At 38.1% G+C, this 26,526-nt stretch overlaps 2 protein-coding genes across 2 annotated transcripts in view; one reads left to right on the forward strand and one right to left on the reverse strand.

Annotated features, from left to right (window-relative positions):
* Positions 1-4,367: 4,367 nt before the first annotated feature.
* Positions 4,368-25,053, reverse strand: LOC134840283 (neuronal acetylcholine receptor subunit beta-2-like). Its single transcript, XM_063856035.1, has 8 exons — positions 24,542-25,053; positions 23,868-24,028; positions 19,495-19,731; positions 6,275-6,536; positions 5,854-6,008; positions 5,454-5,651; positions 4,950-5,187; positions 4,368-4,673 (listed from the first exon to the last, which is right to left on the reverse strand). Exons 1-8 carry the CDS (start codon positions 24,784-24,786, stop codon positions 4,460-4,462), a joined length of 1,710 nt encoding a protein of 569 aa, XP_063712105.1. The 5' UTR covers positions 24,787-25,053; the 3' UTR covers positions 4,368-4,459.
* Positions 16,608-26,526, forward strand: part of LOC134840285 (T-complex protein 1 subunit gamma-like) — a 301,273-nt gene continuing 291,354 nt past the window's right edge. The window contains exon 1 of the mRNA XM_063856036.1: positions 16,608-16,624. The gene's annotated coding sequence lies outside the window, so the exon portion shown is untranslated. The remainder of the gene's footprint in view (positions 16,625-26,526) is intronic.

Genomic DNA, 26,526 nt, shown 5'->3' on the forward strand with positions numbered 1-26,526 from the left:
CCCGATCACTTTTATCCTTGCCTGGATCTTCCAACCGTTGGATTGGATTGTTACTGCCATTGTTCCAATCATCTGTAGGGGATTGTTTCCATAATCCCGAAAAGCATTATCCTCCTCCGTCAGATTGTCCAGTTTTACTCCTGATGTTCCCAATGTTTTCCGTAATTCCCCGATTGTAAAAATTGAGATTGGGGATCCGCTATCGATCCACACGCGAGTAGGTTTCCCATTGACTTTTATCGGCAATTGTGCCCCAGCAACTTTCAATTCTGTCACTCCTCTCCGTTTTATGGCCATGACCATATAGTCCCCGTCAGAACTGCTGGAGTCCCACGAGTGCACCACTGGATTCTTAGTGACCCATCCAATGGAACTTGCGTGTTGTGATGCTTCTTCATCCGCAGAATTTTCTAGTTGATGATCGTCCACATTCTCCCGTATCATTCCTACGGCTCCCTGTCCTCGTTGGTTTCCACGTTTGCCCCTGCAGGTTCTTTCGAAATAGCCTATTTTATGGCAAAAATTGCATGTAACCCCTTTTGCTGGGCATCTGTCCAAATGTTCCCTGGTGAAATTTTGCTGATCGCAATTATAACATTTGTTGTTATTTAGGGGATTCCTTCCTCGATACGATCCCCGGCCTTGGTAAGAGCCCCGGCCCCTTGAACGGTTGTTCCGGTACCCTCCCCGGATTATTCCAACTGGTTCCGATTTTATTTGGATTCCTCCTGATGATGATCCAGGGGTCCCCGCTGGTCCCGTGGCAACATATGAGGATGCATACTTGCTGCCCTTTTCGTACGAGAGAGCTATCCGGTACACTTCCTCAGGTGTTTTTGTCGATCTGCAGAGTTCTTTTTGTGCATCCCGATTGTTCATATTAACGATGAATACGTCTCTTAGTATTCGGTCCTCTAGTGTTCCAAAATTGCACCGCGCTGCCAATCCGCTGAGTACGGAATGGAATTGCTCAAGACTTTCATTTATAAATTGCTTACGAGAAAGGAGTTGGTACGTTTCATATGTTTCGTTCCTTTCTTTCTTGAATTCCGCTTCCAGCGCGTCTATCATTCGTGGGTACCGAATCGTCTGAAGGTCCAGGTGTGGTCGTCGTTTGTGCAGTTCATCCTGCCCCTTCTCCCCCAAACACAAGTACAGGTTCGAAATTAACACCATTTCCGATTCCCGCCGATTTTTTCCGTCTACTTCCGCGGGCAAGTCAGTAATTTGTGCGGCTGTGAGATTCGCGGCGAAATAAAAATTCATTGGATTTAGCGAGTGTTTGGCGACCATTCCCCATTGGAATCTGTTGATCCAGAATTCCCACATCATTGGCGGTTCCGTGCATTTTGCTGGCCAAAATCCCGTGATGCCCAGTGGATTCTTTCCCCCACCTAATCCTGCTGACTGCGCCATGTCGAGAAGGTAAAACGATCGTCGAGCAATTGTTAATTCCGAGATAAATATACAGTAACTTAATCTTGCAAAGTTAGCATCAAGAGTGGTTAGAACAATATCCAAGGGTGACAGACAGATCCAAGGACAAACACCTGCTAATCAATTAGTCTAGCACCAAGAGTGAACAATTGATTGACAGCTTTGGAAATGAACTAAATTACTCAATACGACAAACCAAAAAATGCATATTGCCAAGCTGCACCGAGCGTTAATCGATCATAATCAATTATATTGTCATAACAAGGCCAGTATCTACAAAATTACAAATTTATTGATTATAATCCCTTAAATTGGGGCACTTAGCATAGTGGTAAGGCGTTCACTTTAGAATCGTCAGATCGTGTAATCGATCCCATGCCATGGCAATGATAGTGTGTGAGGACGAGCTCTCACTTGACCTCTAGCTTCAGGTCTACCACAACCTGACCAAACTTGACTGCAATAGTGGTACAACGTGAAAGTTCTAGATGCACAAAAACGGCCTTGAGTCGCAAAAAAACAGCTTCGCTCAACAAAATAACACAGTCTGGAATGTGGGGAAATAATACAAACGGACTATCCTCGACAGGACTGTTAAGGCCTACTGATAGCTCCTCTGCGATTCGCAGGAACTACAATTATTATTAATTGTTATTAAAATGGACTATAATTCTAATATTTTTTTATGTCAATATAATCAATTATAATCGATTGTAATCTATTAAAATTGGATTTTAGTCCTAATTTTTTTGAGGCCAATATAATCCATTGTTATCGATTACAATGGATTTTTTCGAGAGAATAATCATAAAAATTACAATTTTTTTCAAACTTATCTTATTTCCTGTTTAGTGCAGTTGCTACGTATTACATTTCATCAAAAAAATTTCATTTCACATTAAAATTTCAATCTTTTTGGCGCAATTCATCTCAGTTTTGACCCCCTTTTACTTTACACCCACTTTACTTTAACCTCCCCCCCCCCCCCTTACCCCCTCCCTGCCAGTTTACCACAAGCACCATTCGCCCCCTTATCCCCTTATGATTGAACATGGGGGATTTTTTATTGATAGACTCTAGGGGAGGGGATTAATGATTGACACCCCCTCAGTTTATCCCTCCCCCCTGAGAGGAGGTGAAAAAAAATTTGAGGGTATTACGGTGACGTTGAGACATGGCATTTAGTAAAAGACATGGCATGCATTTTTCAAAGTTCTTTCAAATTTTGCAAAAGTGCTGCAAAATTAGTCGAATTTAGTTCTGAATATAAATTGGATTATTAATCTATTATAATGCCTCCTAATGGATTTTTATTTCAAAAAATACTCGGTTATAATGGATTATCTCGGCAAAACTAATCAATTTTCTGGTCAAAAATAATGGATTATACTCGGTTTTAATGAATGATAATGAAATTATGGCAATATTGAATATTACATCTTTATTGGAATATAATGGATAATTTTTGTCTCGGCAATCCATTTTTTTCGATTAGAACCCATGGGCGCTCGGTGCGAGAAGGATACGAGGAATCCAATCGTGATCAAAAAAAATAAAAAGGTGAACAAAATTGCTAGAAAAATTAATAATGCTAGCTGACTTTCAGTCGGTTTGAGCTTATAAGAACAAAACAGTGAACGCAGATTTGTGAGAACAGTTTGCGGAAACCTAAACTGTATTAAAATTATCTCATAAATCTTTGACCTGCTTTGGAATTGGAAGAAACTTTGTATTTTTGATGATAAAATTCAATCTAAACCGGCTATTTTTTTTTCCAAAGTACTGAGAAAGCCAACCGGCAGAGCAACACAAAAGGGTCAGCAGCAAAGTACTATACATAAAACCTTGCCACCAAAGTTAGCCTCATTGGAATTGAGGACAGTATCGACTCTTAGTCGCCAGCTAAAACCTGGTATCAAAGGAAGACTATCAGCTGAGAACACGATTTACCTTACCCCCCTCCCCTTTACCCCAAATGACTCCTACTTTGAACGTGATAGATACGACAAGAACAAAGGGCAGTAAGCCACGCAATCACATGTGGGAAAACATTGAACGAAGGGTCAGAACGTATAAGATTAAAGACCTAATCAAAACAAAAACCAAAAAAGGCATATTGCCAACCCGCACCGAGCGCTAAAGGATCATACTAGAATAGGTAGCTTCTGATTTCTACCTATTCTAGTGTCGTTTTTTCTGTGTGCTGTGATAAAAAAGTCTGAACAAAAAATAGAAGTTAGGCAAATTGACAGTCATAGTCAAACAGGCCAATTGGAAAACAGTGTTTGTAGAATAATAGCTCCACATTTTTCAAATTCCTCCACATTTCACAAATGGTCTGAACAAAAAGAAAACCTGGATTCCTCCCTTTTTTCTGTTGATGATTGGCTTTTCCTAAAAAAAAATCTGAAAAAGTGAAAAGATTTTGGATCGAATTTAAAGATTTTAGATTGGTGACAAATTATTTTTTATTAACATCCAAATTTGTGGATTATAGGAAGATGGACCAAGTGATGTGCAACATGGACGATCTGATATCTAAGTTGGTGCAGGAGAACGACAGTCAGGGTTGTCTGAGGGCAGACTTCGAACGGAGCACCCACTGCTTAGATGTCAGTTGAGATTCATCTTAAGTTCACTTTTGAGTCGCCAATAATTTGGCGCTATCTCTAATAATAGATTGAAAAAAACTGTATATTGGAAAAAAATTGATGTACTTGTGCACTACTCAAAATAGGTATACGCTAGTTTTTTTTAAATGAAGGGAAAGTTATTTATAAGACTTTTCAGGAGCTGAAAAGAGAAGTTATCCAAGAGAAGCAGTACTCGGCCGCAAAATCACAGCAGATTGCCACACTAAACATGAAACTGGCGGTAAGTGGTTATCTTGTTTTCGGTCAACATTCTGACAATTATTGCTGATGATAGCGGCAATTTTATTGACGATAATTTAAAATTATGGCGACAATTTTATCGACGGTAAATTAGGAGTTCTATTTGAGAGTTTGGTTTAAAAACTTGTTCATTCTGCCATCCAGAATATGTAGTAGGTTCCGGCGACTAGTATGATCATGTAGATGATGAAGAATATTCTGTTGACGACTAGTGCTGCGAATGTCCAGTCGTCGTTCTTCCTGTCGAACTCGTCTCGCTTCTTCAGGTAGTTGGCCACGTACTCCACCAATGCAAATGCTTCTAGTTCCTCACTGTCGTTTAGAAGCTCCATTTCCGAAGATCTAAGGCAGCAAAACTTAATTGCCCTGAGCGCAAGTCTGCAACCTATGTTTTTTAATGGGAGAAGTTGTGATGCCAAAACCTCTTTTTTTGTTGTTGTTGTTGTTGTTTGTGCCTTTTCCTGGAGAGCAATGAAATTATTGGGATCACGAGTGCCTTTGGCATAAAATTATAAGAACTTTAGATGATTGATTCAAAAAAGGATTCCTCAACTTTTGTTGTTGGAATATTGTACAAGACCCTGAGCTTGAGTCGTCTTGAAATATTGTCCTTCGTACCTCTGGTTTTGCTGTGATGCCATCTCGTTATGCCAATCCAGCATTGGGGGAGGAGTGAGACAGGTCTCACTGAAGGGACCCACAAAACTGGTCTCCAAGATGGGAGTGAACCCCCCATGAGGGGAGTCGAGGGAGGACACCATTCCACTGTCCGATCCCCCATTGTGGTTGTCGTACTGGAAGGGGGGCAGGGTGAATGTGGCCGGGTAGAAGGGGATCCCGTTGAAGTTGAGAGGTTCTGTGTCAAACAAATAATGAACTCAAAAAGTTTCAAAAATCAAAACCAAAAACTGAAGCTTCGCTAAACGCTTTGAAATTTTAAATAATTACGTGTACTTTCAAACTAAATGCTATTTGTTATGATCTTTTGTTATCTAGATTCCTAGATATTTGTGTCCAATCGCACGATCGAATTGTAATTCTTTTTTTAGCTAATCCAAAGAATTTTATAGCATTTTTTTAAATAATGATTATTGATAATAACGCTGTTTGACAATTGCGTACCGGCTATTTTCAGCAGGTTCTGACCATTCTGCATGTGGTGTATGATACTGCCCTCTGGGGTTCCGGCTGCCGCAATTGAGGCCCTGACGAAATCGTTCTTGATGGCCACATCCACAGCCTGGCCATGGTAGCTAACAGTGGGTTTGTTGCAGTACATCAGGTTGAACTGTTCTAGATCTTCATGTTGCTGTCGCCGCTCTTTAGAAAACAAAATCAGATTTTACAAAAGCTGCATTTCGAATCTAGTTATGATTATGGTTTTCAGTAGATAATATTTGTCATTCCAACAGTATAGCAGCAGAAATTAACATGATTTTTGTGAGCATCGGGATGAAAATATTCTTACAACTTCCTTTATTTGCGTTACTATTCCTTCCATTGTCCAAATATCCTCACTAACCTTCTAGTTTGGCCCTGCGCATGAATATGAATCTAGGTATGGTCTCCAATATGGCCCATCGGAACCACTTGGCCATGATGTCAGTGGAGGGAGATCTCCAGTGGATATTGACCACTATGACGCAGAACAAGGTGTTAATAATGGCCATCAGAAGACTAAAAACAGAAATTTTCAAAAGTTACATCGAAATTGTCATTGCTCACTATCTTGCGAATACATATTAAAAATAGAAAAAAAAACATTTTTAATTTTTTTATAGAAAATCTAATAAAAAGTTTCCTTGATAACTATGATGTTTCAATTGATATCTACAGGTTCGAAATTTTAAAATACCTGTTGCATTTTTGAAGATCTGCCTTAAAAGCATCATTTCTCTACAAAATTCAAAAATTAACTCTAAAAGTTCAAAGAATTAATGGACCTGAAGAAGCAATACTCAATGAGCAGCGGTATATTATGAGCCGTGGAGGGCATGAGACGCACAATGATCAGCCAGGGCATGATGAAAGCCAAGAAGATATTGGCTGTGATGTTGAGTTTGGTGCCTCCGTAGCTGGGTAGCAGAAAGGTGAGGATGCCGACTATGTTCAACATGAACATAGGTGTAAGCAGGGTGGCTTCGTAGAACAACGGCTTCCTCTTAAGGTGGAAAGTGACTGTTACTTGAGAATGGTTGTAGCCTCCTGGAAAAAAAAAACTCATATTAATATAGTAGTTTAGTTAGCTTTTCTTTGATAGATTTTTGCTGGTTTCGGGTTATTTAGTCTTGCCTTTCAAATGTTTTGCGTTTTGATTTGGTCTGCAGATTTGGTCCTTTTTCATGGTCCCTTGACCGTTTAATTGACATAATTTTTAATTTCGCAGATTTTATCCTATTTCAAAATTCTCTCTCCGTGGCCTGGTGGTGGGCGAGGTTTGCGCGCGTTGCAAGCAGTGATTGGGAATTACAATTGGTGACCAAATAGTTCCAATTAACTGAGTGCAATTCAGTGACCTTCTTGTTCCCCAAAATTCTAGCCATTGAAAAGCAAAGCTGATTAAGGTTCCGACTTCGAAAAAAGTGAGCATTATGTATCCTCGGGTGGTTTTTTATTCAGACCAGTTTTGAACAAAAAAACTTGACTTGAGGGATTTATCCCTGGATCTTGTGGGCCCCGCCGAGTTCGGACACCGAAAGTGTACACAGAAGTGTAACGCGCTTTCTTTACGCGTGGAGAATTATCCCCCACTTACAAAAATCATCCCAATTTGAAATGACGCAAGCTAAATGCTCTTATTATTTCCATACACGACTAAAATTTGATAATACAACCTTCAATTCAAAGTTTGTCAATATTTCATTAAGCAAAAACTATACGAGATAAGTTGATGGGCAATCGGAACATTCACGGCTATGCGCTGGTACGAGCTGTTCTGTTGTTCCGACTAGCTATTTTTCCTTTTCCCCCCAGCTTTTAAAAAGGCGTTTTTTATTTTTCATTTGACGCTAGAGGGTTATAAGTTTTAATAGCAGACAGAATACATTCAAATAGGTCTTTTTTGTTTCTTAATTGCCACTTAAGTTCGCATAGGTAGCTATCTAGACTTGAAAGATAAGTTCCCACCTGTTTCCTGTTTTCCCTGGATCTTGTGGGCCCCGCCGAGTTCGGACACCGAAAGTGTACACAGAAGTGTAACGCGCTTTGTTTACGCGTGGAGAATTATACCGCACTTAAAAAATCATCCCAATATGAAAAGACGCAGGCTGAATGCTCGTATTATTTTCCATACACGACTTAAGTTTGATATTACAACCTTCAATTCAAAGTTTGTCAATATTTCATTAATCAAAAACTATACGAGATAAGTTGATGGGCAATCAGAACATTCACGGCTATGCGCTGATACAAGCTGTTTTGTTTTTCCGACTGGCTCTTTTTCCTATTACCCAACCTTTTAAAAAATGCGTTTTTTATTTTTCATTTCAAGATAGAGCATTATAAGTTACAAAATCAGACAGACTACGTTCAAATAGGTCTTTTCTTTTGTTTCTTAGTCGCCACATAAGTTCACATAGGTAGCTATCTAGACTTGAACGATGAGTTCCCACATTTTCCTGTTTCTTTATTTAGCTACATTCCACATACATTCAATTTTGTTGGTACATGCTCCAACTTTTGGATCCTTGAAGTTTTGACTATTGGTTACAGTCAGATTCCTGAATTCCTTTTCCGGTATTTGATTAGATTTTGAATAAATTGTCCGTTCATCAGAAATTATCAGAGTTGCTTTTTGAATTGATGATGCAATAGTTCAAATCAAATTTTCTTTCGTTTGGTTAGATACGGCATATAGAAAAGATTCCCCGTTTCTCTACAAATTCCGCAAAAACCCATTGCTCTTTGACAGCCTGGCCTCGATTATATTTTCTTTTTGTAAAAAGACTCTCGTCTATCTCTTCAGTTTTTTCAACTCCGCCAATTTTTATGGGATTAGCTAACAATGCTTGTGCACATACCTCTCTTAAGTAGTTGTTCCAATCGACAATCGTTTCTGTAGAAGATATTTCTAACTCTTGGCAAAATGCAAAAGTTGTGTAATGATTTGCCCAACCCAACAGGAAATAAATAGAATGAATTTGCTGTATGACAAATGTGCGCCATGAAACCAGGTGCCGCTTTTCAGTTTGGACTGATGTCTGCACTTTTTTGTATTGCAACGCCATCTATCTTCTTTATCAATTAAATGTAATTTCCTTACAGATCCACATTTAATACAGCATCTATCTGCATGTAACAATCCTTTCTCATCTAGAAAACTGATAGCTTAAGTTTCACCTTTTACAGTATTGTTCAACGTAATCAAATTCATTTTGAAATTTAATCAAAATTTTTTCACGCAGAAAGATGGAAAAAGTGTAAATTTCGGTCATTTCCGGTTTCCTAGACAACATCCGTTTCAAAATAGGATTCAAGGTTGACGCTAATTGGAATAAAAAAAAAACTCAGTCATGAAATTTTGCATGGCAAAATTTCAACAGAAAAAAGCTGGGGGAAGGGGGGGGAAGTCTTCCGACTTTCGGAGAAAGTGAGAAATAAATATGCTTGAAAATTTTTTTTACTCAGAATAATTTCTGCAATAATTTTTTTTTGCTCATTAGGGATCGATACCGGGTCATTTGTGATCACAGAAGGACTCCGCTCACCAATATATTAAACTACCTTTACGATTTCTGTGAAACGAGTGTAACTAAACTGCTCGTTTGATACTGAAAGTGTAAATCGAAATAATTATTCAAGGCGAATAATCCCGCGCTGCAACTTCGTTCCTAAATGAACTGAGGCAAGGTAATTGCTGAAAATGGTGCCATATTCGACTCATGTTTTAACACTTAAAACTTGATTTTATAGCCTAAAATACACAATTTTTCATTATTTAGTGAACTGAAAATTATTCGATAAGTTAATGGGCAGACGGAACATTCACGGATATGTGCTGATACGAGCAGTTTTGTTTTTCGCTTTTCGGGGACAAAACGCAAGTTCGGGGCATTTCAGAAACGCATGAAAATGCATGTCTTAGGTCGTCTTCTATCACCATATAGTGACGAAAATGTATGTTTGATTTTTTTTTGTTCAAAACACTTGCCGAAATTTTTTTTATTGACTGGGGATTGATTATTGTATATTCGTGTTCACGAAATTTGCGCACTAGCCAGTATTTTAAAGAGTTTTACTTTTGTAGTGAAACGTGTATAACTAAACTGATCATTTGATACTGAAATTGTAACGCAAATTTTTTTTGTGGCGGTTTAGTTATCCCACACTAAGAACTTGTTCCAAAATGAATTGAGACAAGCTAATTGATAATATTAATTCCAAATACAACTAAAGTTTTAACACTCAAAATTTGATTTTATTAGCCCAAGCTTCATAGTTTTTCATTTTTTTATTTAACAAAAACTACTTGAAGTCAGTAAAGGGGCAGTTGGAACATTTAGGGATTTTGCCCTGTTGTACGAGCAGAGCAGTCTTGTTGTTCCGACTTTTGTAACGAAAGTAACGGAATATTTGTGACTTTCGACTTTTAAACTAGCCGTTTTTGACAGAATTTTCTTATATCATTCAATAAGTATTGTTGTCTTGAGCTTAAGTTTGAAAAAATATTTTAATTGTGGTCCCATTTGTAAAGTTATGGGGGTTTAAAGATTGCCATTCTGACCAATTTGAGACAATTAACGAGTGATATATTTCGCGTTATCAACGCGTAAGCGGTGATTTAGTCCGTCTTAAAAATTGTTCCAAATTAGTTGAACGAAGCTTATTTTGCAGAATTGATTTGTTACTAGGAGCGAAATCTATCCTTTTGTTTTTTATATGGCGTGTGGGGGAATTATTTTCACAAAAATCTAATATTTTAGAAAAAAAACGAAAGTCGGAACAACAAAGTAGAAAAAGTTTCAGCAAAACAGATTTGCTTTTGTGGAACTACTACACAAACTTTCCTAAATATCACTTTAGCTCGATTTTACTGTAACGAACGATCACCAATTAGTTGCTGTTGAATGTTAATTTACAAAGATGCAGAAACCAATTCAATTATTTGACATAAACTTCAAGTATGTGACCTTTTGCCTCCCAATTGTTTTTTTTTCAACCTCTGTTGGCAAGCTCGCTACCTATATTAACCCAATTTTCAGCATTATACTTTTCAAAAACTCGAGCGAAAAATCTGCAATAAATTTAATAAATAAGAGAATTTCTGCTGATTTCTCGAAACAGATCCAAAGCTGTCAAATTTTAGAAGGACACTTTTTCCCCGTAATTATCTCAGAAAAAATGAAGCCAATGGTGCCCGTTTTCTAGTCGAAAGATCTCACCACAAATTGGTCCTTTTCATGGTTCTATCACAAAACGCAAACGCTTCGCGGGACTTCTCTGTCGATGCTCATGTCTTCTGTGGTACCTGTGTTTTACCAATGCTTATTGCAGCCAATGCTTATTGCAGCTCTTAAATTATTTTTTTTGGCCAAGATAAAGAAGGAACCCTTTTTAAGAAAAAAAAAAGACGCGTGAGCCAACCTTGAAGTTGGGCTCTCTCCTGTGATATCTGATGAAAAAAGCCCATTTAAGAAGACGAGAATATGGAAAAGAAGTACCAATGATGACGCCGAATCTAGCAAAAAATGAGCTCATCAGTCTCTTTTCACTGAAAATTTGGCTTATTTACCATTTATTGAACCCACTTACTTAAAAATTGGTTTCATTCAGCAGGCCATGTACAGTGCTGATTTGATATATCCGAGCAAAATGCGTATAACTTGTTGAAATTTAAATTAAAACGCATTCTTCTCAAACCGGGTCAATTACTAATTTATTTATATCGAAGTGAGCCTACTTAGCCAAACGCACTTTAAGAAGGGTATAATATCCAAAACATAGTATAAACTAATGTATTTTTGTTTGATTGACAAAAAGTTTGTTTTACTATATAAAAACCCAATTTGCATTTTAAAAAAATTCAAGAACGTGCCACTAAGATATATAGCCAGTTTAACATCCGGTTTGATAATACCAAGTTTGTTGAGTTATTTAAGAGGCTCACTTCGAAATAATTTAGTTAGTAATTGAACTAGTAGCTTCAGCTTAATTTTTGATTGACTAAAAAAACTAAGTAATAAACCATTTTTGGGCTAAAATTTTAGGCCCGATTTTCGAAAAAGCACCTTAATAGTGCTAAAAGTTTTGTCTTCATCGTTTTTCACCTAAAATTAATCCAATTTGGGAAAAATTGTTTCAGATTTCAAGTTTTGTGCGTTTTGACTGGATATTTTAAATCAGCACTTTGGAATAGACTAAAGTGGGGACGAGTAGATTGAGCGAATTTGTGTTCTGGAAGAAAACAAAACCCATTTGATTAGCTAATTTGTTCAAAATTTTTCTGTAAAGTTTTTATTGACTTAATATTGTTAAAAAATTAGGATACCACTCGTAGTTGTATAGGAGTGTACTTAAGCTAAGAATAGATTAAGATTACGGATGATTAAGATTCCTACTAAAACAGTAGGCTTTTATTTAATACTAAATAAAAGACGGTGATGCTAACTAAAGTAAGAGAGGTTTAAAAGATTGAATTGGTTTCGGTTTGTTTTTTTACGTATCATAAAAGATAGTGGCCAATTTTGAGTCTACCAAAAGCCGTTGCGCTTTTGGCAGGTGTATAAATTAACAACTTAAAGGTCAACGATCAGTAAAGATCAGAGGTTAAATGAACAAACAATAATACTTTTACATTCCCCGCATAATTTATCTATAATCTATCCCTTTCGCCTCACAAGAGGAGAACAAAACAAAAGTAAATAAGCGCTAGAATGAATGACTAAGTAGGCGCATTGTCTAGGACCCCCGATAGTGGATCTAGAACAGTAGGAACACAGACTTGGTAAAGCACCGAGGACCAAGAAAGTGTATTGATACTAAGTAAATTTACACGGTTGTCAGGTCGAAAGAGCGGGTGTACGGTACGGGAAAGACCGATGAACGGACCCGGTGGGCCGGAAAGCATGTTCATCCGCAATAACAAAAATTCAAAAACAAACCACCTTAGATCGAATAGTATGTTCTCGTCGGGTGAAAAAATATAGACTGGTTACTATGGGCGAGCAAGAAACTGGAATAGCACCAGGGTAAATTGAGCAGTAAGGTAGGCAGCGAGTTATCCTTAGAATAGTCAAAATAAGTGGGTAATACTAGGATGGATAAATCTAATGGTTATCCGGTGGTAGCGCTCAATGGGTGAAAAGAATTTTACCGACATTTTGGCGAAATTATATGGCTAAAGCAAGGTTACAAGTGTGACCAATCAACTTATTAGCTTAATATGACAGCACTGGAAGTTTGTATGACTCTATAGCAATGGAATGTTAATAGCATTCGGCAATACACAAGATACTAAAGATACTAAAAGTTTTGTAAAGAAGTTTTTGGGAGTTCAAGAATGTTTATGATAACATCTGGATTGGAGCTCCTACATCTAATTAGTTTCCCGATTTGCTGCCTTGTTTATTGTCTATCTCCTTAACTCCTCCAGCGTCATTGGCCGTCCAAGGAGTTCTATCACCGAAATGATAGAAGAGGTGTTCAGCCAGTCTGGGTCAGGTACAATGGGGACAAATGTAGAAGTTGAGGTTTCATAAGATAGGCCCGATGGGTTGAATTTCGTGGAACAGACATCAGGACTAAATTTGACTTTCTTTTCGGGAGTCTTTTGATCATCTGTTTTCGAGGGCTTCGGGTCACTTGGGTACGCATAGTTTTCTTCCCGCAAGTGAACTATAGTAGGACGCGATGATGAAGGTGGTGTTAATGTTGTCAGGTCTACTAGGTCGACATGATGGCTTTCCATTTCTACGGTAGTTGCTTCTAACGTTGAACATGCTGGGACTAAACTAGGTGAACCAAATTCTGGAGCATCACGATCTTCATCAGTTAAATCAACTACACTGGTGAACACTCTCTCACCTAGCATCTTGGGAGGCTGCCTAGTTCGCATAGGTCTGGTGTTCTGACGTGTATAAATTTCTGACAATTTTTTCGCGGGTGGTGATTTCATTGGTGATGACGCCTTTCTTTTAGCGGTACCGGACAATTTCTGTGTTTTCGTGGTACGGTCAGGGTGTATTTGTTTGGATTCCGTCCCCGCCATGGCGATTGGTTCTTCAGCAGACTTGGAAAACTCTCCTCCGGGATTCTCTGGGAGAAACGGCATTTCTATACACGCTTTATTGGCCTCCTCCATAGTGTCCAAGTGAATCAACTGTGGGATCGCTTGTGAGTCTCTTTCATTATCGCCAGAATCTAAGTCGATCAAAGGAATCGGATCTAAATCGACCTTCTGATCAACGTGGTCTGATATTTCTAGCTTAGGATCTGTTCGTTCGGAGATTATGTGTTCGTCTGATTTTGTAGCTTCGAGTAATGTTTTATCCTTGAGGTCTTTTAGTGAAATTAAGTCGCTATCGTTGTCGTCTGAAATCTCTTCATGTGGTTCGATCATCACTCCGGGTTCATTTAAACGACTTTTATGAAGGTCGGCTTTGCCCGACGGGCTAGATTCTTGGTCACTTTCGAGGCCTATCGGGGTTCTCAGTCTCTTTCTCTGGTCTTCTTCCTCTCTAAGAAGAGTTTCCCTCGAGCTGTTCATGGCCGCGTTTCGTCTCGCAATATCAAGCTCTTCGAATTTCCACTGAAGATTTCGTTTCTTTTGGGTTGTTGTTGAGCTTTTAAATCCGACATTTCTTGGTGGTTTTGCAGTTTTCCTCAATCCTTTAGTCGCATAAAATCTAACCAGTTGGTTTCGTTTTCTTGGACTTGGTTTCTTCTGAGTGCACTGTCTTTTAATGGCTAAATCAGATTTACGTATTATTTTACCATTTTTTAAAGTCACAGTGTGATCTGATTCCCTTACGATTTCGTCCTTGAGTACTCTATAGTATGGTTCATTTTTTGTTCTATGCTTGATTTTTCGATAAACAATGGTCTTACCCGACAGGTTGTTCAGAATTGAGTCCTTTATGCCCAAGGCATCTCTTTTTTCTGACCGAGAGAGCACTTTTACTGGGGATCCAGCACTGGTTGGTACATATCTCACAGCATTTGAGATATCCTCCGAGGATGATGAGTTTTCATCAACATCTCCATCTTCTATATCGTCGGGGGCGTCCCAGTCGTGTCTTCGCTCTCGGCTCATTAGTTTTTTGCCCTTATCTAGACATAACAAAGTTTTATTCCAATCAAGGTTATTCGAAGAGGGTGATTTGACCAAATTATGCCAGATGGTGTTAGGGGATCTACCAAAATGTGCTTCGAAAGGAGAGCAGTTAAGCGACTGCTGGGTTACTGTTCTTAAGCATTTTATTATTTTCAGGAGTGCAGATTCTAGTGAAGGTTTTGGACGTTCTTGTGCCATAACCAAGAGTCTTTCCTTAATGGTCCTGATTAGACGTTCCACTAGTCCGGTAGCTCTATGATCACCCACTGGGCTAAATATCACCTTTATGTTGTGATCGTGGCAGAATTCTCTAACTTCCTTGGAGATAAAACCAGATCCTTGATCTGTTCTAATGGTCTTAGGTATCCCGTGTAAAGCAATGTATTTACTAAGGAAGTTTATTATAGATTTGGCCGATGTGCTGGATGTTATTTGAGCTGATGGGAATTTTGAAAATCTGTCAACACACACCAATATGTATTTTTTTGTTCCCCATACTAAAGGTAACGGACCGGCGAAGTCTAATTCCATTTCTTGGTTTGGCTCTACGACCATTGGGAGTTCCCCTAGGGTATTGTGTTTTATAAGAGGTTTCATGTTTTTACCTGCTTTCACGCACTCAATACAGTTCTCGCCGTGGACTTGGATTTCACGGTAAATTTTCGGCCACCAGATGTATTGAGTTGCCAGACTTTTCATTGCGAACTGGCCGGGGTGAGCTTCGTGAAGTCTGTTGAGCATAGTCGATCTTAGGCATGCTGGGATTACTAATCGGTTGTCAAGATGAAGACATCCTCCACTGACATGTAAATTATTTAAATATGATTTGTAGTAGTTTCCCAGTTGTAGAATATCCTGTTTTCGGTCTTCCTCGATTGCTTTGATTATCTTTTTCAGAACTAGATCTTGTTTTGATAAGAGGGACATAAATTTTGAATCAAATATTTCCGGCCAAGAGAAAGGGAATATGTTAACTGTTTTCTTTTTACTAGGTGATCTTTTCTCGGGATTATCCGACGGGTTACTAGTAGTTGGTGTTAAAACGTCCGTGTTTTCTTTAGTAGTAAGTTCCTTTTGTTGGTTAAATTCAATTTGTTCTGCCATTTCTTTCAAGATGTTAAAATTCGTTAAAAAAATCGTTTAATTTGCAAGATGAGTCACACTGTTCTGTTCGCGAGTGAGAATTTTGACACACTGAAATATTTGAGTAGTTAGCTATCGCTTGGAAAGTTTCGGCGGCATTAGCAATTCGATTCTCACGTTCTATTTCTTGACTGGTCATATGATCTGTTGACTGGCCAATCGTATTACAGGAAGTGACGTCATGTGCTAAGAAATGTTGAGAGAACTTATTTCTTATTTGCGCCCACGAATTTTTTGGCATTAGATGATCAAAACCTAGGAGCGTACTAATCTGATTTACTGAAGCGATAACAAACTTTTCGTCATCCAGAGAAACTGGTACGGGTTCACCCGATGGGTGTCGGGATATATAATCAACAAATCCCATATCTTTACCGGGTAGATGTTCTACAGTAAAGTCGAACGGTAAAAGTTTATCCGCCCAACGGGTGAGACGTGATTGGGCCGTTTTGGTGTATTTATCGTCTTTCAGTGCTCCTATTAGAGCTTTGTGGTCTGTTAAAATTGAGAATTGTTTACCCAGTAGATAATTTTTAAAATGATCTAGTGCCCACACTAATCCCAGTAGTTCGAGTTCATTAGTGCTGTATTTTAATTCGGCAATATTCAAAAATCTGCTAGCAAACGCTACTGTCTTCCAATTCCCCCGATGGTCTTGTTCGATGGACGCGCCCAGTCCTAAATGTGAGGCATCGCATTTCACCCGAGTGTTCAGTTTTACATCGAAATGGTGGTTCGTCACCGTATTACAAATTTCGTTCTTGATTTTTTCAAACGCTTCCGTATGTACTGAGGACCACTTAAATGGTTTATTTTTTTGCATAAGTTCTCTGAACGGTGTTGATAGGGACGCTAGATTTGGTATAAACTTATTAAATTGGTTAATCGATCCCATTAATGATCTGATATCTTTGATGCAATTTGGTTCTTTTAGATTTCTAATTGCGTCAGATTTATGTATTAATGGTGTCGTCCCTTTTGCGTCGATTCTGAATCCCAACTATTCTATGTTGTGGGTTAAAAATGTGCATTTTTCCCATTTTATGGCTAGTCCCTCGTCATCTAGCGTTTTTAACACATTAATGACTAGCTTTTTATGTTCTTCCTCGCTACCCACGGTGGCGATTAGGATGTCGTCAAGATAACAATGAGTATTTGGTAGTTTTTCCGTCAAACGGTCCATTATTCGTTGAAATTCATTAGGCATATCGCCTAGTCCGTAGAATCCGGTTTTGAAACGGTATGAACCCGTTACTTCTCCCCCCACAATGTTAAAATTACACTGATTGCTTGCCTTTTTAGAAAGCGGTATTTGGCTGTAGGCGTATTTTAAATCTATCGATGAAAACCAGATATTTCTTTGATCGTGGCCGCTAATAGTAACTGCTACGTTGTCAATTAGTTCAAATAGATTCGGCATTTGATATCTATTGCGAAATATCTGTTTGTTTAGTAGTTTTGAGTTCAATGCTAGTTTGATTGATCCGTCCCTTTTTGCTGTAATCACGATGGGGGAAATAAAACAATCTTCAGAGCATCTAGATAGTTTTTCGATGTGTCCGTCTCTTAATAATTGGTCGATACATAGTTTGACTTTGGGGAGAAGATGGATCGGGATACGTTTCCCTTTTACCTGTATCGGTTTTATCGGTTCGTTAAAATAAGTATTAACTACGTAGTTTTTTGATCTACCAGTTCTTTTTATGAGGTCTGAAAAGTGCTTTGATATGTTAATTTAAACTCACTTTGAGATGGTGTCTCTTGGTTTTGATCCTGTTGGTTGTCCGATGCGAATTTTATTTGATTGACGTTTATCCCAATGGGTGATACTTTCTGATCTTCCCGTGACTTTAACCCGTTGGGTGGAGGTTGTTTCTGAAATACTACAATGCCCAAATTCGGTAAGATGTCGTTTCCTTGTAGATTTCTTTCAGCCCCTTCAGTGATAAAAAGTTTTTGGTCATTAGCCTCCCATCCTTTCGATTGGATTTTCACTCGAACTCTTCCAATGATATTGATCGTACTCCCGAAGCCCTTTCTTTGTTATTTCGTCCACAGGTTCTAGCTTTAAAAATCTATCTCGTATCTTCAATTCGTGTAGTAGGTCTTTTTTCATGAAGGAAACTGGACTTGCGGAGTCAATTTGAATCTCGGTGTAGTAAGGGTTGAAATTTCCCAGAGATACTTTTAGTGTCTTTTTCAATTCTAATCCTTCGTGGTTAAATACTGTTCTCACTCCACGCTCTATTTTGTCTTCTACGGCATTTATTTGATTATCTGTGTCAACGGCTAGAACTAGGAAGTCGTCTAAGTTAACCTCAAATTCGGGATTTTCCTGCGGGTTGGTCCGGATATTTTCGTTTTTTTGGGGTACACGATTCTGATCAACGATGTTAGTTTGTGTTTTTGCTGAACTCCTACAGTGTTTGGCAAAATGTCCTTTCCGTCCGCACGTATTGCAGTTTCTATCTCTAGCCGGGCATGTGGATAGGTGTCCTTTTTTGAATTGTTGACCGCAATTGCGGCATTTGTTATTTTCGACGATATTTAGGGTTGGTTCGTTCTTCACGTATTGTGGTCTTGGTCCTGGGTTGTAAGTTGGGAATTTTAGATACTGTTGATGGATTTTAGTACCTTTTTCATGAACTAGTACGTAAGATAGTACGTTTTCTGGGGTCAAATATTCTATACATAGTTTCTTTTGGATCTCGACATTTCTCATGTTTGTGATGAAAATGTCTCTTACTAGTTCTGACTCGAGTTCCCCCAGTTTACAATTTTTTGCTAGTTCTGAAAGAATTTCATGGAATTTTTCTAAGGACTCATGTTCTTTCTGTCTTCGGCCAAAAAATTTAAACCTTTCGTATGTTAGGTTTGTAGTGATCGTGAAAGTAGTTTTTAATAGTTCCCAAAATTCTGCGAAATTGATATCCAGAATTCTTTTGCCAGGATTTTTATGAGAGAAGCATTTCTGTCCTTCTTTTCCGAGTGCTAGGTATAACTGTGATTTTAGCTTCTTGTCAATGTCTCCGATTTGAAGTCCGTTAAATTTGGCGTTATCTTCCGCCCTTCTCCTTCTTAATTCTTCGTTATAATTTTGTACTGCTACTCTGTGATGTTCCTCTTTTTCGGCCCGACGGGCCTGATCCTCGGATGGGTCCGGTGGTTCTGCCGTAGGATAAATTAGTTCGTTTCTTATCGGTGGGTTAATTACATCTTCGATGTCTACGGAGTCTTTCGCAATAATTGTCAATTGAAACTTTTCCGCCCACCGTTCCCAGTCATGTTGATTTTCGTTTGATGAGTTGTTCCAAAAAAACTCTAATCCACGTAGATTCGATTCGTTAGACTGCGCCATGTTAAAAATTTAGGATACCACTCGTAGTTGTATAGGAGTGTACTTAAGCTAAGAATAGATTAAGATTACGGATGATTAAGATTCCTACTAAAACACTAGGCTTTTATTTAATACTAAATAAAAGACGGTGATGCTAACTAAAGTAAGAGAGGTTTAAAAGATTGAATTGGTTTCGGTTTGTTTTTTTACGTATCATAAAAGATAGTGGCCAATTCTGAGTCTACCAAAAGCCGTTGCGCTTTTGGCAGGTGTATAAATTAACAACTTAAAGGTCAACGATCAGTAAAGATCAGAGGTTAAATGAACAAACAATAATACTTTTACAAATATAGTAGACTGTTATTGTGAAGACAGAGACTAGAACTAACAGAGTAAATTGTACTCTTTCTTACCTGGGAAGCGTCTGGTAACTTTTTCCATAGTCACATCCAGCAGTTCCCACTCGGTACTTTCGTAACTGGAGTCAGGGTCATTGAAAAGAGCCCCAGTGGCCTCCAGTTGTACTTCGTCTGAGTCATAGTTGATGGACACGAAGTGCAACGGGCAGTGTTGGGTGTCGTAGGGGAACAAGTTCATGTCCATGTCACACGAGGCAAGATAGATGGAGGGAGGCAGCCATGCCACCAAGCCTGAAATCAGTTGGATAAAATTCACACACGCCACAACTCAGAACAGAAGTCTGGCATACTATAATTACTCGAAAAAAAAGGCCACTTTTGTCCACTTTTTGGATAGTTTTGACCAAAAACCGGCGTTATTTTTTGGCGCTGGATGCCCCCTCCCTTCATCCTCCCAAAAATCAGTTGGCCGAAAACGGGTGTCGTAAAGCTTAGAGGTCGAATTCCTTACGGGTGAGCTTCCACCAGCTTCGTCCACAAACCATGCATCAGTCCATAAATCTTGAATCTTTCTATAATTCAGTCAAATTTTTTGTATCAATTAACAAAGTGAAGGCACTAGTCAAGACTATGTATGGCAAATTTGACTTAAGAGTCACGACTATCTTTGCTTGAAAGTTTCTTCTACTGCTAACCGGCTTGGGATTGTTCTAGGCGTTAAGAACAGAATCGTTGCATTTGTGCTTTGAGATACCACTGTTTCATTAATTAAAAAAACTTTTGCACAACCCATTTTGCGACTTAGCGCGATCCAATTTTAGCTATGTTGTGACTTTGCGGGACCCATGTTACGAATGTACGCGACTCGAACCTCGTTAGGAATAATTCAATTATTCGATACAGTGAAGAAATACATACTTAATCACTCACTGCATCAGGATAGCTAGAACAGGCTTTTCAACCTAACAAGTAGCTACCCTCCGGGATAACTATCACAATTAAGTAACGACAACGGGTAAACAAATCAGAAAAAGTTGTCGACCAGCTGTACATTGTCTAAAATGTAATTTCTTTTGAAAACCTTTAAAAATTTTGACAGCTGTTCTTGAGAGTACGTTTCGATTTTATCGGGTAGGAGTTTATTTGACATCAAAAAATTGAAACATTTAACGATTTTGCATGAAAGGGAGTTTTCCATAGTTTTTGTCCTACAGCGATAAAACGGAATCATTCCGTTAGAAGTAGAACGTGTATTTCGTTTATTACTATAATTACTGACGTTTAGAAAATCAAGAGGTGAACGTTTTAAATATTGAAAAATGGTTTCTTTAAAAAGTTGAGTTAAATAAATTTCATGAACTGTATCAATGCCCAGATCATTAAACTTTGTTGTTATGTGATCGTATTTGCGTTTGAAGAATATAGTACGGAGAATTCTTTTCTGGCAGATATAAATTTTTTCTAAATTTGTTTTGCTAGTACTCCCATAAACAAGCAGACCATATGAAATTATAGGTACCACATATGCCAGGTAGAACTTTAACAGCATTTTGCGAGAAAAAGCTACCCTGCCCTTATACATAATTCCGTTAAATCGGCCTAGTTTTCTGCACACAGTTTCAACATGGTCTGTAAATTTGAGTTGACTATCAATGATAACACCCAAGTATTTGAAACAATTTGTAAATCCTATGTTTTCACCCGCAAGTGAAAAGTCATTATCCAAACATTGTTTACCAAATGGTAAGATTTTACATTTTGTAGAGCTTATCGACAATTTATTTCGCACACACCAGTCATCTGTTTTCAGCAAATCATTTTTAAAGTAATCATTTACCCTTGTTGTTGGGAAAGAAGCAAGAATAGCAGTGTCGTCCGCAAAAAGACTTAATTCCGATTTTGAAACAATTTTATTTATGTCGTTAATGTAAAGTAAGAAAAAAAGGGGTCCAAGAACAGAGCCCTGCGGAACTCCGTACGATATTACCTGTTGCCTAGAAGTACCGTTCGAATTAACAACAAATTGTTGTCTGTTTGTCAAATAACTTAATATCAATTTGTTGAATTTTCCTCTAAAACCGTACGCGCATAATTTTTCCAGAAGAATGCAATGGTTAACTGTATCAAATGCTTTTCTCAGATCAATAAAAAGTGCCAAGCCCATATTTTTTGTCTCAATCGTTTTTCGCATGAATTCAGTAACTCGTAGGACAGCATGGATACAAGAATGTTTTTCGCGGAAACCAAACTGTTCCGGTATTATAATATTGTTTTTGTTAATGAAAACTAGCATTCTTTTATAAATTATTTTTTCAAAAATTTTGCTAAAAACTGTCAAAAGACTAATAGGTCGATAATTACTGGGATTTTCTTTTTCTCCTTCTTTCAGAAAAGCGACAATTTTTGCAATTTTACAAGCATCTGGAAAATATGCTGTATCAATACATTTATTAAAAACGTTTGCCAGGAAAACAGATATGACTGGTGAACATAATTTAATCATTTTAGTTGAAAGACCATCATGACCACTTGAAGTTTTAGTTTTTAAGGCCCCTATTACCTTAAACACTTCATGTTCATCCGTTTTAAAAATTACAAAACTTGATATGTTTCTGTCTAAGTTTTGAGAAGCAGAACCAACAAGTGGCAGAGAATTGCTCAGGTGCTTACCAATATTGACGAAGAAATCATTAAGTAAGTTGGGTTCAATCTCTTTTTGGGCTGGTTTTCGTTTTCCACAAAAACGATTAAAAGCTTGAAACATTTGTTTTGATGATGTACATTTTTCAATTTTCTTATCATGATAGTCTCTTTGAGCACGCCTAATTGCCATTTTTACCTTATTTCTAAACATTCGGAAGCAATTAATTTTCTCTAGTGAAGGTTTCTTAATCATTTTGGCATGAAGACGATCTCTCTTTTTACACATTTTTTTGATATCATTGGTGATCCAGTCTTTGTGTTTTTTCCTTAGTAATGTTTGTTGGGGGCAAAAACGGTCAAAAACATCCAGACACATTTTTGTTAAATCGGTCAACATGTCATCAATTGTTGCCATATTGCAATTATTGAGATTTTGATGCAAAACAAACAAGAATTTCAAAATATTTTCATTTCTGTTCAAGATTTTCAAGTTTCGACCTATCTTAAAATTGTCACTATCATCCAAAAAAGGTCCAATAGAGGCAACTAGCGCATAATGATCACTTAGAGAAGTTTTTAAAGTAGTTACGCTCATATCATATTTACTGATGATATGATCAATACAGGTAGAACTAGATGCGGTTTCTCTTGTTGCTTCACTATTTGATATGAAGAATCCAAAAAAACTAAGTATCAATTTATATTCATCAATTAATCGAGAATTGCGCGACACGTCCAGAATATCTAAATTCATATCTCCCACAATGATTGAGTTCTGACATTGTTTTGAATTCAAATTCACGAGTAAATCCTCAAATTGCGTTAAGAAATGCTTTGAATTGATTGATGGCGGTCGATACATCAAACAAACGTTTAGTTTCTGTTTACTTCCTAGAGTTAAAGTTAAGACAACATTTTCTAGTTCATTCGATAAAATTTCGTGCGAAAAGTCAATTTGATTTTTTATGAAAAATGCTAAACCCCCACCCCTACTTTTTTGACGGTTAACAAAAACTCCTTCTTGGTAGCCGTCCAAGTTATAAAGTTCCAAGGGATCATTGTCACTTAACCAAGTTTCGCATAAGGCAACGACATATGGTTGCCATTTTAGTGAAGCAACAAGAACTTTTAATTGGTCATGATGGTTGCGCAGTGATTGAATATTTAAGAAAAGTATGTCCCCGTCGTTACCCATTAGAAATCCCTTTAAAATCAAAAATAAAGCCCCCTCCCTTCATCCCCCCCCTTCATCCTCCTCCCTTCATCCCCCTCCCTTCATCCTCCCAAAAATCAGTTGGCCGAAAACGGGTGTCGTAAAGCTTAGAGGTCGAATTCCTTACGGGTGAGCTTCCACCAGCTTCGTCCACAAACCATGCATCAGTCCATAAATCTTGAATCTTTCTATAATTCAGTCAAATTTTTTGTATCAATTAACAAAGTGAAGGCACTAGTCAAGACTATGTATGGCAAATTTGACTTAAGAGTCACGACTATCTTTGCTTGAAAGTTTCTTCTACTGCTAACCGGCTTGGGATTGTTCTAGGCGTTAAGAACAGAATCGTTGCATTTGTGCTTTGAGATACCACTGTTTCATTAATTAAAAAAACTTTTGCACAACCCATTTTGCGACTTAGCGCGATCCAATTTTAGCTATGTTGTGACTTTGCGGGACCCATGTTACGAATGTACGCGACTCGAACCTCGTTAGGAATATGTAATTTCAGCCTGGGTGTTCAGAAACATTTTATTTTTCAACCTCGTTACATATATCACAAAATGCCTACCATCTGGACTTATGAGGACGTTTGCGGGGAAGGTGGGTTCGTAGGCGCCGTCGACGTTGTTGAGCAGCATCACGTCTGGCAGCCACACTGTGTCGTATGGCACTCGAAAGTCCGAGATGCCCTCATACATCTCGGGAGGATACGACATGCGCTTATCGTACCTGTGAATAATTCAACATGTGGTGATACTCTTGTCGTTCCTGCAAATAATATAAAAATGGGACGGTTAATGAAGTTTTCATGCATCGGCTTCGTAATCGAAAGGTTTGAGGTGTGAGGTCTGTCAGTATTTAATGCTTGAGGGTGTGGAAACATTACCATGCCCAGCAGAATAGCCAAAAAGTGCATGTAATTATGAGCCAGTGGCTTAGTGGATCTCTATAAAGAGCATGTTAATCAGCTGGCATGTTGGTCCTTTAAAAGTTTATAATATATTATAATCAACTTTTAGAAAGAAAAAAATGAATTTCAATTGATTGAAATCCATTTTAAGTTCTGTAAATGTAATTCTAATGCATTATAAAGAAAGTATTCTTGGCAATGTAACCCATTTTAGGCATTTTTGTTCATGAAACTCCAGTGTGGGTTCCCACAATGAACTTTCGAATGAGAGCAAACTACAGGGTTTTTATAATTGTCAATCACTGCTTTCTTCTATCAATAAGAATTCATACCAGTAGCACTGTGGCCATATGCTCAGTTTGATCGTTTGCGACTTTCCATCTAAGGCCACTATCTGGGCCACAGTCAGACTGAAGTTCACTTTGATGGGCGCTTTGTTCTCTGTCGGGGGCCGAGAGTGTATCAAATACTTGTGATAAGTTTCGTTCTTGAACAGATAGTCGGCCAAGATGTACTCGTTTGCAGAAAAAATCTCAAAGAGACGGGTAATAGTTAAAATAAGGAAAATTTTGATCATTTTGGCAGGACAAAATGTACAATTAGGTCAAAACTCATAAACAAATTTGGTAACGTAAACTTCCGGGTGATTTTCTGTAAATCTGTGAATCGCGATAAACATGGAAGAAGAACAATTGAATGCTAGTCTATAGAATAACTAAAGGTACAAAAGACCTGTGAAAAATGGATTCCAAAATGTTAATAAATTCCACGAACTGTGGTAAAAGTTAAGCGAATTGATTTCTACAAAAGAAACAGAGTAAAGTTAATCCGCGGAGGATTAGTGACCCGGGAGCCCTCTGGGTTTGTTCAGACTGACTTGGGGGATATTTGAGCCCAAAATCCTCCTTGGCAATAGCTGACTGATCAAATATTGCCATGTATTGTAAAAGCAAGTACTTCACCTGAACTTAGTTAGTTCTATAAGTACATGGTGTTTCTTAAAACAAAAGTGCTCTTTTGTAGTAAAAGTGTGTACAAGCCTATGAGAGTTCGTAATAGTTCTTTCTGGGAATATTTAGATGAACATTTTGCCTATCTTTTCCAATCAGGTAGAAGATTAGGGTTCAGCTGCTTAAAAAGTGGACTGGTTTCCATTATAGTCCGCCTCAAGTTATTGACTTCACCCGAAAAAAAATCACGGATTGAAGGGAGCGTATTTTTTGTTCGTGCGGGCGTATTTAATTAAGAAAAATCCAAACAAGTTTATATTTTTTCAAGCAAAAGATCTGTGCGTTAAAACACATGTAATTTTACAATATAATGAAAATATTGGACTAATTCGTGCTCAAGACAATTGTCAAAACATTCAGCTGCCAAGAATTTGAAGATTTCTCTAACGTAATCTCGAAGTAGACCATTGTATTAAGGACAAGGAAAAGCTATGTAGCAGCTGTTCAAGTTGTTGTCAAATGAAGGTGAAATAAAAAATTTTTAAAATGAAAAGATTTTTGCTTCATTTACACTTCGTTAACACATTTGCTGCAATCGGAATGCTCTGTGATACTTGAAAATCAACCATCTGTTCTTGCTTAACTCCCTAATTTTGTTCCAGGAGTGCGCCCGTTTCAATGAAAGTCTCCAAGCCGAAAAATGCCAACTGAGAGCCCAGATCGACACCCTGCAATGTCAAATCCAGCCCGACTGTTGTTGTATGCAGGTTCCCAATGTTGCAGTCGATACCTGTAACTCATTGCAGGGACCAGGCGTGTGTTGCACTGGTGCGATGGAACTACTCAGCAGCTGGGCCAATGAGAAGCGCTGTTTGCTGGGGACTATTCACAGTTTGAAGGAACTGATTTCGAAGATCAACAGAGCTGATTTCGGCGTATGTGTGTAGAGTTTGAACATGGCACAGATTATTGGTGTTTTGGAAAGTGTTTTCTCAAACAATCTGCTTCTTATTCCATGTTAAAAATAGGGAATATTTGGTAGATATATGATTTTGTTTGGAGCACTTTGCAGAGAAACATTTACTGAGGATTTCAGGGATTCGACCCCCTGCCGACCCAAAGGCATCGATCCCCCCTTTGGTACTTTTTAAGAAATTCATTTTTGGCTAACCGACCCTAAAATTTTTCTAAAGGCGCCTTTGGCGCCGATATTTACTAACTTTGAAGGGGAGCTCGCGCCAAAAAAACGCGATTTTTTTTGTCAACATTTTCCACCTGTTTTTTGACCTGTTTTTTTCAAAAATTTGCCTGTGGCGCAGAAATTTTGGCCAAAACAGCGTCTTTTTTGTGCTTTAGGAAAGCTCGGG

Source organism: Symsagittifera roscoffensis, chromosome 2, assembly GCF_963678635.1.
Source record: "Symsagittifera roscoffensis chromosome 2, txSymRosc1.1, whole genome shotgun sequence".
NCBI classification, from domain to species: Eukaryota; Metazoa; Xenacoelomorpha; order Acoela; family Convolutidae; genus Symsagittifera; species Symsagittifera roscoffensis.